This window comes from Cornus florida, unplaced genomic scaffold (assembly GCF_030987335.1).
Source record: "Cornus florida cultivar Cherokee Brave unplaced genomic scaffold, ASM3098733v1 CherokeeBrave_3.0.0_Hap2_Chr04, whole genome shotgun sequence".
In the NCBI taxonomy this organism is placed as follows: domain Eukaryota; kingdom Viridiplantae; phylum Streptophyta; class Magnoliopsida; order Cornales; family Cornaceae; genus Cornus; species Cornus florida.
In genome coordinates this window covers 24,469,777-24,486,084 of record NW_026775574.1, presented here as the reverse complement: position 1 = coordinate 24,486,084, position 16,308 = coordinate 24,469,777, and the positions used below count along the sequence as shown (strand labels likewise).

General features: G+C 33.0%; 1 protein-coding gene across 1 annotated transcript; it reads left to right on the top strand.

Annotated features, from left to right (window-relative positions):
* The first annotated feature begins 7,062 nt into the window (after positions 1-7,062).
* LOC132303011 (zinc finger CCCH domain-containing protein 48-like) lies at positions 7,063-15,211 on the top strand. Its single transcript, XM_059800024.1, has 9 exons — positions 7,063-7,863; positions 8,157-8,252; positions 9,071-9,160; positions 9,300-9,401; positions 9,834-9,980; positions 10,120-10,239; positions 10,334-10,393; positions 14,424-14,521; positions 14,723-15,211. Exons 1-9 carry the CDS (start codon positions 7,375-7,377, stop codon positions 14,862-14,864), a joined length of 1,344 nt encoding a protein of 447 aa, XP_059656007.1. The 5' UTR covers positions 7,063-7,374; the 3' UTR covers positions 14,865-15,211.
* The last annotated feature ends 1,097 nt before the right edge of the window (positions 15,212-16,308 follow it).

Here is a 16,308-nt window from a genome sequence, read left to right as displayed (position 1 = left end):
AAAAAATTAAGAAAATAAAAAAATGAGAATGAAGAAATATAGGACCATACTTACTTACTCAATGATGAGTAGTTGTAGTCCAATCACAAAATCAGACACTGCAATTATTGAGCAAAACTGTGAGTATGTCATTCATAATAATCACTGATGTCGTCGAATAAAAAATATACACATAATATATAAAAAATCATATAATCATATAGTATGACCCCGGAGAATACACATACTAGATTTTACCTCCAAAAAATATACACTTAATATACCTCTAAGTTTGTAATCATAAACTATGTGTATATTTTTAATTAAATCATATTAGCAGTTAGTAGAAATGACCTCACGAATGAGTAGGTAACTATTGTCCGTTACAAAAATCAAAATGTTTTCCCCTATTTTAGAATACGGTGGATGGAATGATATGGAGCTTTTGAACATTTAAGTTCCATAGTTGTAGGTAAGAGAATTTTTTTTTTAATTTGTTTTCTTCATTTAATGTTTTATTTTATTTTACTACTTTTTTAGGTGATCTTTTTATTTTTTTAGCTATATTATCTCAGAATTGATTTCGATATACGTCTCATGAACCTTAAATTAATTAAATTTTACATTTTTTATTTGATTAATTATACAGATAGGAGGAAGAAAATAAAAAAGTATTCATTGTGCCTAATATAAACACTAATACAAGTACTATATTATATTATATATCCGGGTTTGGAAGTAAATTTTCAAGATTCCATTGGTAATACAGTTTCAACTTCATAAATACCACTCATAAAAAGTGTTACTTTAAAAAACTGTGACTCTCACAAATTGAACTGTTACGTTTCCTAAAAGTCACATTTTTTTAAAAAAAGGAAGTAGTATTAATGGGATATTATTTTTGTTATCTGTTTATTAGCTTTTTTGATGCTACAATTTAGGGTCCTTGTAACTCTCATTCTCATAGCTGTCATCCTTTTATGCTTTTCCGCCATCCTTTTATGCTTTCTCGTTTGTATGCTTAATGATATTAAAGAATATGGTTAATTTCACTGACATCCCTTCAAGTATGATTAAATATTACATAAAATTATATTTCGAAAATTTCTTCTAATTTTACTTTCCTATCACTAATACTATACAAACACGGAAAAAGATAATTTTACCCCTAATTTTTTTTTTTTTTATTTCAAAATGTCGACTAAAATGCCCTTTCCCTCTCTTCTTTCCCAATCGCTCTTTATCGCTCTATACATTCTCTCTCCTCTGCAACACTAAATACATCACTGTTTCCTTAGAAACCCATATCCTATGTTGTGTTTGCATATTTAATGATGTTGAAGAGGGAGACTTTGCTCGTTTTTGTCACTCCCGTTCTTTTAGTCACTAGAGTCATCATCTCAGGCTCATGTTTTCATCCATAAATTGGTGTTTGTTTATTTTCTGTATAAAACTACAATTCTTTATTGTGGAATTATATGTAAATTCTTTAGTGATAATTATTGCAATTGAATTTTGGTAATATGATATGAATTAATTTTTTACAGTTTATTTTTTCCCCAAAAAAATTCTGGGTTTTAAAGTAGAAAAATAAAAATTGTGAATTTTCAGTTTTATGTTTTTTTTTTTTTTTTAAATTTAATTTTTAATTTTTATTTTACAGAATTTAAATTATTCACTAAATATAGTTCAAAACCATCTTTTCCGACAACCCACCGTCGAAATCACCTTTCCGGCTACTCTGGCAAAACCATCCCAACCCAACTTCTCTGGCAAACCTATCCCAACCCATCTCTTCTATTATCTCTCCGGGTCTACAGGCACCATGTGGTGGAGGAAGATGCGGCGACAGTGGTGATGGTAGACTAGGTGGTACGGTGTACCACGGTGGAGAGAAGTGGAGGGTTTTGCCGGAGATATCCATCAACCAATGCACCAAGTTATTTATTATTTGAATAATAAAATCTTCTGCAACATGATAAATATGAAATCTTTTTATTACTAATTTAATTGCCAGAAGTTCTTTTTCATAAATAATATAATTCTATTCATTTGGTTTAAATTTTTCAGAATTATAGCCACAAATCAATTCTTTTTTTTTGAAACTTTGTTGGGATAGGCGTTTTTTGTGCTCGTATATGATGATTTGTGAAAATGGCTTCTTCTCACTTGTCATGTGGAATGGCTTTTAAAACACAACCCCAACAAAAATCAGAGGCATCAGTTTCAAGAATAAATTTATCGCCATTTTGAAGAAAAAAAACTTAAGAGATATGAACTAAATCACGTTTGATTTGTTGGAATATGACCAGTCTCATTACAAATGTAACATTTGCAATCTTTTTTGATCTCTGGTTCTTTCTAGCCTTTAAAAGTAAACAGTATCTGAGAAGATAAGAAGGAATCTTTCCTTTTACTGTTCCTTAGTAAATGTCGGCAACTTTCACTGTTAATGAATAGTTGTTGAATTCTTCAGAGTCAGATTGATCAGAGAAGACATGGATTTGTTCTTCTTCTGATTCCGTGATGGTGACCCTGAGTTAGTGTGTGTGTGTATATATATATATATATATAAATTGGTTTTTGAAGAATTGAAGATCAGGAGGAAACAATGTGGGTTTGATTTGTTGGACAATTAAAATGATGGCAAAGCCTGATCTTTCGAATGCACCAACAACGGCGGTGTTTAGCCGGAGTTCTGGTCTCAATTAGCCAAGGTGTCATGTTGAGCAACTGACTTTGAAACATATTATAGTTAACTATGTTGGTTATGGGTGTCAAAAGATTGAATATCAATGTGTTTTGGTGAGATTTACAGAGCTTGAAAATTTTATTTGTTACAATAGTCACTATCTTTACATTTTCTCAGAATATTGTTTTTTGCTTCCAAGTACTGTCATCTCAAATACGAAAGAATAGAAAATAGAAAGCCACATATTGGACAGATTAAAGATACATTTGTAAAAATTAAAGTGTTAGATTAAGAATTTGAGATTATGAATATAATTGTGAAATGTTTTTATCCATTTTAATTTATGAAAAAATCTTATCAACTTTGCACTTCAATTATTTTTCAATTGTGGTGGTGGTAATTAAAAACTCTGGCGAAGTGATGGTGATGGTGGAATTGGTCTGGGCATGAAGAGAAATATATATATATATATATATAGATAAGGAATAAATATAAATTTATATAGTCAAAGTCAAAAGGATATTTAAGTCTTTTAATCCTTTTTGTAAGTCAACATAGATTCAAAAGACTGTGATTCTACGTTGAAAAGTGGTCTGACATATTTGAAAAGTAATTTTTGAGATGTAAGTAAAAAACGAAATAAACGTCTATAACGTGAGTGATAATAATTTTCGAAACATAATTTAATATGATATTTGGCCAAACTTAAGGGGATGCCAATGAAATTAACCTAGAAAATATAAATTAGTCCACTGAATATATGATGTGTTTTTATTTTATTTTTTAAATCTTATTATTATTATTATTATTTTTAGGATTCTTCGGACAATGCTGTTTGGTTGGTTTTCCCTCAATTGTGTTGTCAAGTAAACAAAATCCTTGAATAGTTGTCTCCTCAAGCTGTCATTACATTTTTATGAGGCTACTACTAATCTTAGTGATTTTTTTTTCAATTTTTTTTTTTTTTTAAAATTTTTTTTTCCTGCAGTTATTAAGTCTAGATGTTAATTGCACCACTCATTAGAATTCACATGCTTGACTCTTGATAATTCCAAAGCCGTGCAGAAATTTCAATGGGTCAGAAGTGCTCTATTTTTATGTCATGCTTATCAACTTTCATTCTTTTCAATGAACATTTTGACATTTGAAAACTAGAAATGTTAGAAATTTGCAAAAAAACTGTAATGTCAATCATAATTTATTTAGTATTGCAAGGAAGAATCATAATTTATTTAGTAGAACCCCTTGCCATTTTAATGGATGGTGATGGTTTAATTCTGGTGGTATAAATACCAGAACATTAGTTAATATCTATGACTGAGACATTTGGATGCACTTGGAAATTGTATAGCTAAAACATGAATGTCTACGTTTTTCAGAACCTTCATGCCCTCATTTAATACTTCGATCCACGATCTCTGAATTTATCAGAAGATCCTTGATGTTAGCTATTCATTCTAGTGATCACAAGATACTTGAGCGTAATTTTCTCTTTCTTTTCCTTTTTCTATTTTCCTGTCATTTATTAGTTGTAGTTATGTACTATTTTTGTTTAAAGAATATATCAGCTTAAACTTAATATTAATCCGCCATCTTATTTGACCCCTCATTTTCGCGATTCAAAGTAAATTTTTTTTTTTTGTTTTTTGATAATTTTTTAAGTTCTCTCCTCTCTAGCGAGGTGAAGAAACATGTTCTTTCTTGGTTTAGGCTCCGTTTGTTTGGACGTAAAATATTTTTTAGAATTTTTTTTTTTAATTTTCTGATGTTTAATTGTCGTAAAATATTTACGAAAAAAAAAAATATTAAAATTTAACAAAAATAATTTATCCATAAATTTTCGGCAAGTTATTTTACATGCCCTGTCGGATGGACTCGACTTTAACCTCGACATAGACCTTTGCCAAACACGACAAAGTAAAAATAAAAGAATATTTTACTTGATGAAGAATTTTTTTTTTTATTTTTGCGTCGAAACAAACGGAGCCTTAATTTGTCTATTCTTTTTCTACATCTTTTGCTCGATTCCACCTCTAGGATGGTTAACAAAAGGTGTATAGGGAATGTGATCCCAGTGCTCTGTTATATGGACTCTTCAAAAGTAGTGAAGTACCTGTGTTGGATACGTATGCCTCGAACATGGATATGAGATATGTGTCCGACACTTTTGGGTGGACATGTACTTAAAAAACATACCCCATCATTTAATTATATTTTATTATTATTTTAAAATGAGTTAAATATTCATTTTATTAATTATTTTATTTTATTTTTTGGGGTAAAGTGAAAATGTGTCATTCTGTTTGGAGATTTGACATATTTGACGCATAGATACATATCCGAATCCATGTAACATAGTCTCTGTGTAAACTTTAGCGTGAGGATTTGACATTTGTAATATGTAATAGCAATGAAAATAAAGTAAAATAAACAAGAAGAAGCTAAATGCCATAACCAAATTCTTACAACATTATACTGGTGATGTTGATGATCAGTGCATGTTCTATTTGCAAACACATGTTTTTGGGTTCTAAATCATATTTACTTCTCAAAGTAATGCTCTAAGCTGAAAAGAGGATCTCCGAAAAGTATGACCTATTATACAAATAGTTTGGCTAAGATTTGACGACTTTAGACTCTCACACATTCAGTTTTTTATTACCTTTTTATTATTCTTTTGTCACCCTTGTTTTCTAAGTTTCAATATTATGAACTATTATTAATATAATTACTAGTATTGTTGTTTTATTGTTTTTTAATTTTTTTTTTTTTTTTTGGTGTCTCGTGTTGATTTTGGACTATTTGATGCATGTCCTGATTGACCTATCGCGGAGCATGAGGCATCCGGTAGCTCCCTTTTGCTTGATTTGATCCTGACAGCCACAATTTGCCCTAGAAAGTAGAAACCGGTGTCACTGCCCTTTTGGTTCATTACTGTCACAGCAGAAACAATATTAATTTGGCCCAGGTATTGAAATTTGTGATTTCTTCTTGATTTTAGTCCAGCTATGAAGGGACATTGTACAACTCTGTAATATTTGAAAGGAGAGGCACAAATGATAATCTCCTAACGTGTAAATTGTGATGATTTTGCAAGCAATAAATATCTTTTTACACTCTTGATGTTGATATGTTTGAAATCATATGAGGTTCAATTATACCAGGCAAGTGAAAGAACTTCCATGCTGAATTGAAATGGAGAATTCAGAAAAATTTGTCTTGTGAAATATATGATGCATGATAATCCCTGAATAGGTGGGGAAGCCCCAAATTATACAACTTACAAGTGTGTTGAAATTGGACAACCAAACATGCCCTAATGTGTTGTGAAATTGTGTTGTGAATTTTTCTTTTTACCATTTACATTATGTTATCTAAGGGCTGTAGTTCAATGTTATTTTCACTAATTTTTTTTGTTTTTCAAGAGAGGTCATATTCGCACCTTCATTTTCTAGGATTGCATTCCATATTTATTTATTTATATTTTAAGAAAAATGACAAGAAAGTTCGTTAATGCATCACTCCCACTCCCGTATTTTATATTATCATAACTACCATTTATACTACAAACTTTAACTTATTTATGCCTTGTTTACCTTCTCTAGCACTCTCTTCTTTCTTTCTTTCTTTTTTTTTTTCTTTTTCGTCAAAAGAAGTAATTTATTTATGAAATAATCTATTTAAATAATTAGTTAATTTGAGTTATTTATTTAGTCGATTTAGACTGAATTTGATTATTATTTGTTATTTATTTAATTTTAATTATATTAATTAATACATGTTTAAGAATTGATTGAATATGAGTTGCATTACATTGCAGTGATAAAAAAGAAAATACTAGAGGAAGCAAAAAAAAGTTAAAAATAGAAAAGAAAAAAGAAGTTATAGTATAAAGAATAGTTATGGTAAATATAACATAAGGGGGTGATAGTGATTTAGTGATGAAAATTATTTTTGATGACTAATTATCATCGGCTAATCATTATCAGTTTTGAGTTTTTACAGTGTAATAATAGCTTTTATGGATTTTAAAAGCAATAAACAGTTGGAAATATTTTGTTCACAGTTCTCAAAAATATATTTTTCTCAAAAACAGAACAGTGAAAATTAATTTTGTAAGAGAATGAATTTTTTATTGTTGTAATTTGTTTTACCAAATATTCTTAAAAAATAAAAAAATAAAAACCTCTTTTTTTTATTCTGTGTTTTCTTTTCTTTCACAGCTGTGTTTTCTAATAAAAAAAAATCTAAAAATGAACATAAATACGTATATATTTCCAAAAAGTATATATACTTATCAAGTACCGTTTACGCGTAAAACGTACGCTTTCTAAATACGTATATAATGGGTTTCAAAAAGTATATACTGATCAAGAACAGCTTTACGCTTTCTGTAATAAAAACGGTCAGAAACGAGGGTACGCGTAAAGCATACGATTTCTCCGTAAGCCATTGCAGCAAAAATGTGAGTTTCTGATTCCGTTCTTCAATAAAAACCTCGCAACAAATTACTGGCCAACTTCACTCACCGACTGTCTCTCCCTCTCCCTCTCCCTCTCATATATATATATGTATGTATGTATGTATAGCCCTCTTTGGCTCTTTCTCTCTCTAAATCGCCTTATTGAAGCGTTACAGATCCAACTCTCCAATCTCGAGCTTCTTAGACCTTAATAAGCCGTTGATTCAAATTACTTCCTGTAATGATCATATCAGAGCACCGACCGTTTCAATCACTGACACAAACTGGTTTGGACTCTCCTTACCACTCCCTCAATCCAAGAACCCAAGAATCGACTATGGATGTTGAAGGAAACAAGCGGGTATACCAACGTCTCGGTCATCAAAAGGTCTGTTTCTATTGGAGGGCAGGCAATTGCAATAGATTCTCATGTCCTTACTTGCACAGAGAATTACCGCCACCGCAGTCTATTGGCGGCGACGCGGCCAAGTCGAAGCCGCCTCATGGGTTCGCGGATGACCAGCATTTGACAAGCCGAAGGAACCCTAATTTCAGCAGTTCTTCGACTTGGGGGCGAGCAGGAGGGGACAGAGTTGTGAAGAAAACAGAAAAATTGTGTAGTTATTGGGTGCAGGGGAGTTGTAATTATGGGGATAAGTGCAGGTTTTTGCATCCTTGGTCCACAGGAGATTGTCTTTCGTTGTTGACACAGCTTGAAGGACACCAGAAGGTAGTGATAATTACACACTCGCATTACACATATATGTCAATCCAGTTCTTTTATTTTTGTTTAAGTTGATCCCTTTCTTGGCATTGTGTTGGTTGAACTATTGGGTCATTGTTTAATTAATGTTCTTGATGGTTCAATGTTTCTAAAGATAGATAAATGATTTTACAGTATTTGGTTGTTCAGTTTTTCTAAAGGTACATGATTTTTCTATATTTGGTTTCTATGGTCTTTGTATTTGAGGGATACTTGAGTTAATTAACTGTTTTTATTTTTCTTCGTTTTTTGGTAAACAGGTAGTTAGCGGGATTGCTTTGCCATCTGGGTCTGATAAGCTTTATACAGGGAGTAAGGATGAAACTGTGAGGGTTTGGGATTGCCAGTCTGGGCAGGTTGGTATTTTCTTCATTTTTTGTGGTTATTCATTAAATTAGTTTTCCTTTTCTTCTTTAATAATTTGATGCTCTTTGATTCTGAGAATACATTGGAGATGGAAAGGAGAAAAAAGTTTCAAATTTAGATTTTTTTTATTGGGATTTATGGTGTCAGAACCCCCACTGTGTATTCTACTAACATTGCTAATTTGTTTAGGACTGTTTAGATGCACTATCATGACATGTTATTCGAATCAAAAGATTAAAAAAAGGAAAAAGTGAGAACTGAGAACTGAAAATCAGAAAACTGTACAAAACCTGTTTGGTTGACAATTTCTGAGGATCTTTTTCTGAAAACTTAGGGCCTGCTTGGTTCAGTTTGAACAGTTTTTTGTTTTTTGATAACTGAAAATCAGAAAACTGTAAAAAAAACCTGCTTGATTGACAGTTTCTGAGAACCTGTGTCTGAAAACTCAATTAAAAGATGGTCTGTTTTCATAGAACTATCATTTATAATTCTCTGAAAACAGTTTTCTATTTTCTGAGTTCTTGAGAAGTATTTTCTGAGTGACAAACCAAGCAGGTCCTTAGTTAGAAAAAGATCTGTAATCATATAGTTCTCTGAAAACAGTTTTCAGTTTTTTGAGATTTTGAGAACAGTTTTCTGAGTGATTAACCAAGCAGGCCCAAAGAAGCTTTTGAAACCAAAATGAATTGAGAAATCAAAGCAACATTCCACCTCTGATATGGATTGTATTTTATTTTATTTTTCTCAGCTACTGAATGGAGGGTGCTGGAATTTATTCATGTATTGTTGTTGTTTATGTTTTATGCAGTGTACTAGCGTGATTAATTTGGGCAGTGAAATAGGCTGCATGCTCAGTGAAGGGCCATGGATATTTGTGGGTCTACCAAATGTTGTCAAGGTAAGGGGTGATTCTTAATTTCCATCCTTTTATGTCTTATTTTAGTTAAGTATTTCATTGTTATTGGTTCTTTCTAGGTTTCTTAGTTGTATGAGTATGATGCAAACTGTTCGTTGGACTTGTTATGGTGATATTGCAGGCATGGAATACGCAAACCGCCACTGATTTGAGTCTTAATGGACCTGTTGGACAAGTCTATACCCTGGCTGTGGGCAATGATATGCTCTTTGCAGGTTCACAGGTAAGCTTTTGGTTATGAATTATGCAGTTCTTCTCTTGTTAACTGTATTTATTTACTTTTATTATTATTGTTATTTTTCTTAATTACCATGTAAGAATATTTCTGCAGTGGCTGTCACACTGTTCCTAAGGAGCTTCTCCTTGTAACTTATGCAATTTAGCATTTTAACATGGATGAGTTGTCATAGAAAATGTTCAATAGGTACTCACTGTGCCATATTTTGGTTGGTTAGGGCTTTAGACTTTAATATCATGGTGATCTGGAATTCCCTTAGCTTTTGGTGGAGTTATAGCTATGGCCATGGCTTTGTGCAACTTGAGTCCTACTAAATAAAATGCCTTGCATATTTATATTTAGTTTTCGTTCCCTCTCTCTTCGATATTGGCATCTTTTTCTTTTTCTTTTCTTGAAAGATGTAAACTTCTGATGCAGGATGGGACCATATTGGTGTGGAAATTTAATGCTGCTGCCCACTGCTTCGAACCAGCTGCATCCCTCAAGGGTCACACTCTTGCTGTTGTGACACTAGTTGTTGGTGCTAATAGGCTATACTCCGGTTCAATGGATCATTCTATAAGAGTAAGTTGGCTGTGGTGGGATACTGCTGTGATTATCTATGATTTCTTGGCAAGAATTTTCAAATTACTTTCGCTTCCATAATCATTGCTTGAGGTTTTTAATTTATTACCTTTTGTGTATCTGCTTATCCTGCTTCCAGGTATGGAGCCTTGAAACTTTGCAATGCATCCAGACTTTGACTGAGCATACTTCAGTTGTAATGTCTGTTCTATGCTGGGATCAGTTTCTTCTATCATGTTCATTGGACAAAACAATAAAGGTTGGTGTTTTTTTTTTTTTGTTACTAATATTGTCCTTGCACCCACCACTCAAGTTATTCATTCCAATGTCCTGTTTACTTATCCTGCTTCCAGGTGTGGTTTACTGCTCAGAGTGGAAAGTTGGAAGTTACATACACCCATAACGAGGAATATGTAAGTTTCTACGTAAAATATCTCCTAATTTTACATATGCACTTGTATGTGTTTCATTTTAATACATTAACATGCCCACTTAATCTGAAAAGTCCTTAGCTTGCATTTCATCCCTTTATATGTGAGACTTCTGGCTGACCACATTCATATGGGAATAAGTCAAGGATGATGATGATATGTGAGACTTCTAACATTGATGACAATATTCAATTAAGAAGAGTTCGTATTTTTTGCTAGAAATCTTTGCATAAGTTAGTGGTAACTTGAGGAAGCTGAAGATGTCATTAGTTCCTGGTAATGAAATCCAATGTATAAGATCAAGGAAGTATTTTGGGTGCAATAGATGATGGTTCATTGAGTCTTGAAGAAAAAGTGTTTTTAATGGCCTGATGTGTTTTAGCTTACGATGTATTTTACGATATATTAAATTTTAGGAGTACTTTAGTTCTTTGTTAAATTAGATTTAGGATAGAATATATTCTTTTATGACTTTTCGTCATTGATGTGGCTGCTTGTTAGCTACTTGTTGACTGGTCGTAGGTTACTTGAAGTGCTTCACTATGGGGTTCCTCCTTAGTATCTTATAGACTTATACATGAGGTTGTAAAGTTTCCTTGAGATTTTTGGAAGAGAGAACTTTTAATTCAAATAATTTTGTTGCCTTCTTCTCAGGTTTGGCTTTGGAGCCCAATAGCTCGTGGTTTTAGGGTTTCTTGCCCGAAATTGCAAAAATATGCTTTAAAAGAATGATTTTGCTAGTTTTAAATCTCGACCTGAGTGTTATTTGGGGCCACATATTCTTGCATTTACCCGGATTCACTACTCAACCTATAAAGCAAAATCCCTTCCTCCCTCTCAGAGATTGGGTTTTGAGCCTGGTGAAGCTTGACCTTCACTTCACCAGGTGTATTTGGATAGGTGGTTATATGTTGATCTTAGGGAGTCAGATATCACTATAATAATAATAAAAAAAATACAAAAAAAGTTGTTTATTAACAATTTAACTTAAAGAGACATGTTCCCGAGCCTTTGTTGACTGGTTTGTTTCAACTTTCAAGGATTAGCGAATTTTTACTGCTCTTTTTACTTTTTGTAATAAACTCCTGTCCTGAAAGATTGGTCTGTGTTACTTATCAAAAAAGGAAGACTGGTCTGTCTTTCCTTTTTTGGATATCTTAATAAAGATCCACTTTGAAACAGTTTACAAGTGTTCTAATATTTTCAGAATGTCTTATCTGAATTGATTGTAAATGTCTTAACTTTGATAAATGAGGGTTACTTTATCCCTCATTCAGGGGATGGTTAGTTCTGTAAAATTGTACATTTCACCTAGGTGTGCAAGTGCTTGCCTCACTAAAACAGTAAAACATAGAAATTTTAAGATGGACTATTGTGGGTTCCTGACTTCCAAACTACATGTGGCATTCAAGAAGGTAAATTTGTCCTTACCTTGCGTCTGATGTTGCAGCTTATGCAATACCAAGCTACTTCTAATTTTTACATATGCTTCAACCCTAGGTATTGGTGAAGGTATAGTATAAGGGGAGTATCCTCAAGGGCCCCTTGATAGTAATTTAGTATTCGTAAGCTTGTTTGCTTGTGTGGCAACTTTCTAGTCCTCCTGAGCTCTCTTGCCCTATCTTTTGACAATTTCGTGACTTGTTTGTATTCAGTTTATGGTGACTAATAACATTAACTAAATAACCTCTTCAAAAGCTTGTAATTGGCTCTGGGGTTGTAAAAAAGTGAAGGGTTTTCACGATCCATGAGCAGCTCACAAAGCTTTTTTACAGATAGTTATCTCCAGTAATCTCCAATGGTTCCTCATTGCAATGTCATATTCTCCTCAGCTAACCTTGTGCTGGCATATACTAGCAAGTACCTCTTCTCCTTGGATACTCTCTTTTCGTCGGATAAACCAGCAGCAAGGACCTGTTTAGGCTGTTTTCCTCATATAACATAACATTTCTTCCTTTCTGTACAGATGAAAATTTAACTACTTCGAGAACTTAGCCGTTTCCCAATGTCCAATTTTTAGCATGTATAGTTTAGGGGGTTTTATAACATTTGGACATTGGGAAACGGCTTTGTTGTCAAAGTAGTTAAATTTTCATCCGTATAGTAAGGAAGAAGTGTTATGTTATATAACATATGCATCTTTGTCGTGAAATTCATTCATTTTGCAGCAGAGCAGGGTGATAGTATCTGAGGGAGCCTTTAGTGCACAAGGAATTTCACCATCATTTTCTTAAATAATCTATGTTACATAGACTCGGGTACGGATGTCGGATACGGGTATGTATCAGTGCGTCAGACGTGTCAAATCTCCAAGCAAAATGACACACGGACACGGCTAAATATTCATTTTATTAATTATTTGATTTGATTTTCTAGAGTAAACTAATGTTTTTATCTAATATAATGTTCAATATAGGCATTTAACTTATTTTAAAGTAATAATATAATATAATTGAATGATTGAATATACTTTTTAAGTACATGTCCAATCAAAAGTGTCGGACACATATCCCATACCCATGTCTGAGGGATACATGTCCAACACGGGTACTTCACTACTTTTGAAGAGTCCATGTAACAGAGGATATAATATTATAAAGGATGGACATATGCAATAGGCATGTCAGACACATCTTTTATTTACACTCGCGTTGTGTGCTTTGATCAGGTATTTACACATTTTGGGTTGCTTAGGAAAGGGCAAGGGCCAGGGCCAAGATTGTGTTATAGGTTTGTAAAAATATTAGAAATTCCATTGCGCAAGCAGTTTTCTGGTCTAAATGCCAGATCCTTTATATTGTGGTATACTAAATTCTACTCCAAATGGTGTTAAAATTATTTTTAAACTAATATTTGTAAGTTAAAATATTGTTACATGAATTGATTATCAAGGGCCCATTAGGTGCATTAATCAAGCAAAAGCAGAGATCATCTCTGAGGTTGGGAAATCGTAGGCTACTTCTTGATGATTTGTTTTTGGCCCTTGCACAATTTTGGATGATTCATCTAAAGTCACTGGTGCAAGCATGTTAAAAAAAAATTTAATAGTAATGTTGAGTCTATTTAACATTGTATTGTTTACGGGTGCTGTTGTGCTGTTGTATTAAGGGGTTATGTTTAACTTGATGCACACATGTTAAAGTTTGGCTATTTTGTTCTCAAAAGATAGAGAAGGATCGGTGATATGTAGAGTTAGATCTTTGTTCTGGTTAATGATCTCTTGTGATTATAGCTGGTGGAGACTGCTTTTGGTTTGGAAGTGAAAGTTATCAATCTTGAAGCTGGTTTCCTACTAATGTGCTGGGAAATAAATAATCATTGCATGGGGCCTATGTGCTCTTGCGTATAGTCTCATTTTGTTTAGCTTCGAGACCTGATTAAAATTGAAGGGGAAGTCTCTGTATTTTTTTACAGATTGATAGATGTATCAACTAACCAGTCTGAATCCCGCTAAATTACCTTACTAGGTGGACCAGTGGAAGAACCTTACTCTTTAAATGCCAGCATTTGAGTTTGAGTAATTAGGTCCAAGTCGCATTAAGGAACCCAGTTCTTTGGGAAAGTAGGCGTGTCATATGCGTTGCTCATACCACCCTGTAGTGGTAGGAAAAGGTTGTTGGTACTTCATCTGTTTCTGTTTGAACCATTTGCAGACTCAATGGTAATACTCTTATGGGGTAGGATTGACAGGGGCATTGCTATTTGTGCTGTGACGCTATTTTTGAATATAACTCATCACGTATCAGAGTAGAGTTTTCACGTGGTGGGAAGAGTCTTTTGAGTCAGAAATCCACCACCTTAAATGTAATTGGTTGCTAACATAGTCGTCGTCATCACATCCTTGCCTTTGTCCCATACGAATGGAGGTTGCTAACAACATATTGCGACTGCTATGTTCTGTCAAGACCTTGTACCAATATTTTGCAGTTTCTCGTGTTTAGTTTAATTTTCTTTATATCTGTTCTTAGAAATAAAAAAACTGCATTTTAATGGTTCCACCTGCCTGCTACAGGGCGTGCTCACTCTCTGTGGGACGCATGATTCAGAAGCCAAGCCGGTCTTGCTATGCTCTTGCAACAATAACTCCGTCCATGTATATGATTTGCCATCGTAAGTTCTTACTTTTATTCATTATTTTACAGTATTCCTTTTTCTTTTTCCTTCAAAAAGCTTTTACGCCATCAACACTTGTCATCATTATTTTATCTTCTTAGTAGGAATTCCACGGATATTTCTTCTTTTTCCCTTCAAATGCTTTCATGCGGTTCATTCTACATCATTCTAAATGAAGATTTCTTTTACTTGATGCAGGTTTTCCAAGAGAGGCAAGATATTCGCGAAACAGGAGGTCCGATCCATACAGATAGGCCCTGGGGGTTTGTTTTTTACCGGAGATGGAGCGGGTAAAGTGAGAGTATGGAAGTGGTTGGCTGAAACAACAGCTGCCTCATGAGTCATGATGAATATATTTCTTTTTTCATAATTTTTTATTTAATTTCATGGTTTCTTGACAATATACGAGAGGTCATGGAAAAAAAATGAGAAGATGAGTGAGTGCCAGTTTTGAGGTTCCAGAGAAGCACATCCTTCAATGAAGGTTTGTGACCCATGCAATGGTCTTAATATAGTATTCTTTTTTCTCTACATGTAAGTTTGTAAATGGTTCCAGAATATATCCATTTCAGTCACAAGTGTTCTCTATTCTTTTTTCACAAGTGTTCTCTATGTATCCAGTTTCCTCTCTCTATGTATATATGTAAGTTTGTAATGTTTCCAGAATATATCCAATTTTAGTCACAAGTGCTCTCCATAATATGTGTGTGTGTGTGTGTGTGTGTCCATTTATTTATCCTCCCTACCTAGCTCTTAGAATAAGCTTTTGTGTTCATAATTTTGAAAATGTTTTATAATAATTTTGTTGATCCACATCGAGGAACATATAATTTCACCAGGAGACCTTTGTATCACTTATATATATATATATATATATATATATATATATATATAATGCATTCTCATCTTTAGGTCAATGGAGTCACTCAAATTCAAGGAATGACATTATATATATATATATATATACACGAAATTTTCTTAACCTACGAATAATCAACACAAACTTTTCAAATTAAAAGAAGTTTTAAAGTATATTTATGAATAAGAGAAGTTAAGGGTAATATTTATATATGTCTAACTTATTAAGAAATTTGGGTTCTTAAAGTTTCTTTTGATTTTTGGTTTTACAAAAATGGGTGTAATCAGTTTGGCCTTGTATCCATCAATAGCCTCAATTAATTTGTTTGACGGTGACATTTGCAAATTGATTATACCCATTTTTGTAAAACATCATAAATGGAGTGTTCATGTCTCAGGTTTTTCTAAGATTATTAATGTCATTTCGATCTTCCGGACACATATGTACAAGAGAAAGTGTGTCATAAAAATATCATAATACAATATTTGAATTTATTTTTGGGCGGTCCAATAAATAATACGTGTCCAAAATAATATCAATAAGATAAAATTATCTTCTTATCTTCTTTTTCCCTCACCATCACTATAAAAGAAATGTTTTTTGGGGTCAAAAGAAGCCTTTCAGTACCACCCGAAAAACTGCTACTGCCCCAATCACATCAAGAATCAATATTAAGCTAGCATGTATTTAACACCAATTCGAAAATTACCACAACAGCAACTAAACAGAAATTGTAGTTACCTCTTACACAGCAGCTACAAAGAGGGGGGAGGGACATAACACGAGCACACAATAAGATCCCCCATCAGAACTTGAATCCCTCGCCCATACAATAAGATTCCGAACCCTCATCTATCTTATAAAAACATAAAGGATATAGGAAATTCAGTCAAACTAAATTATAAAGACATTGAGGATATAGGAA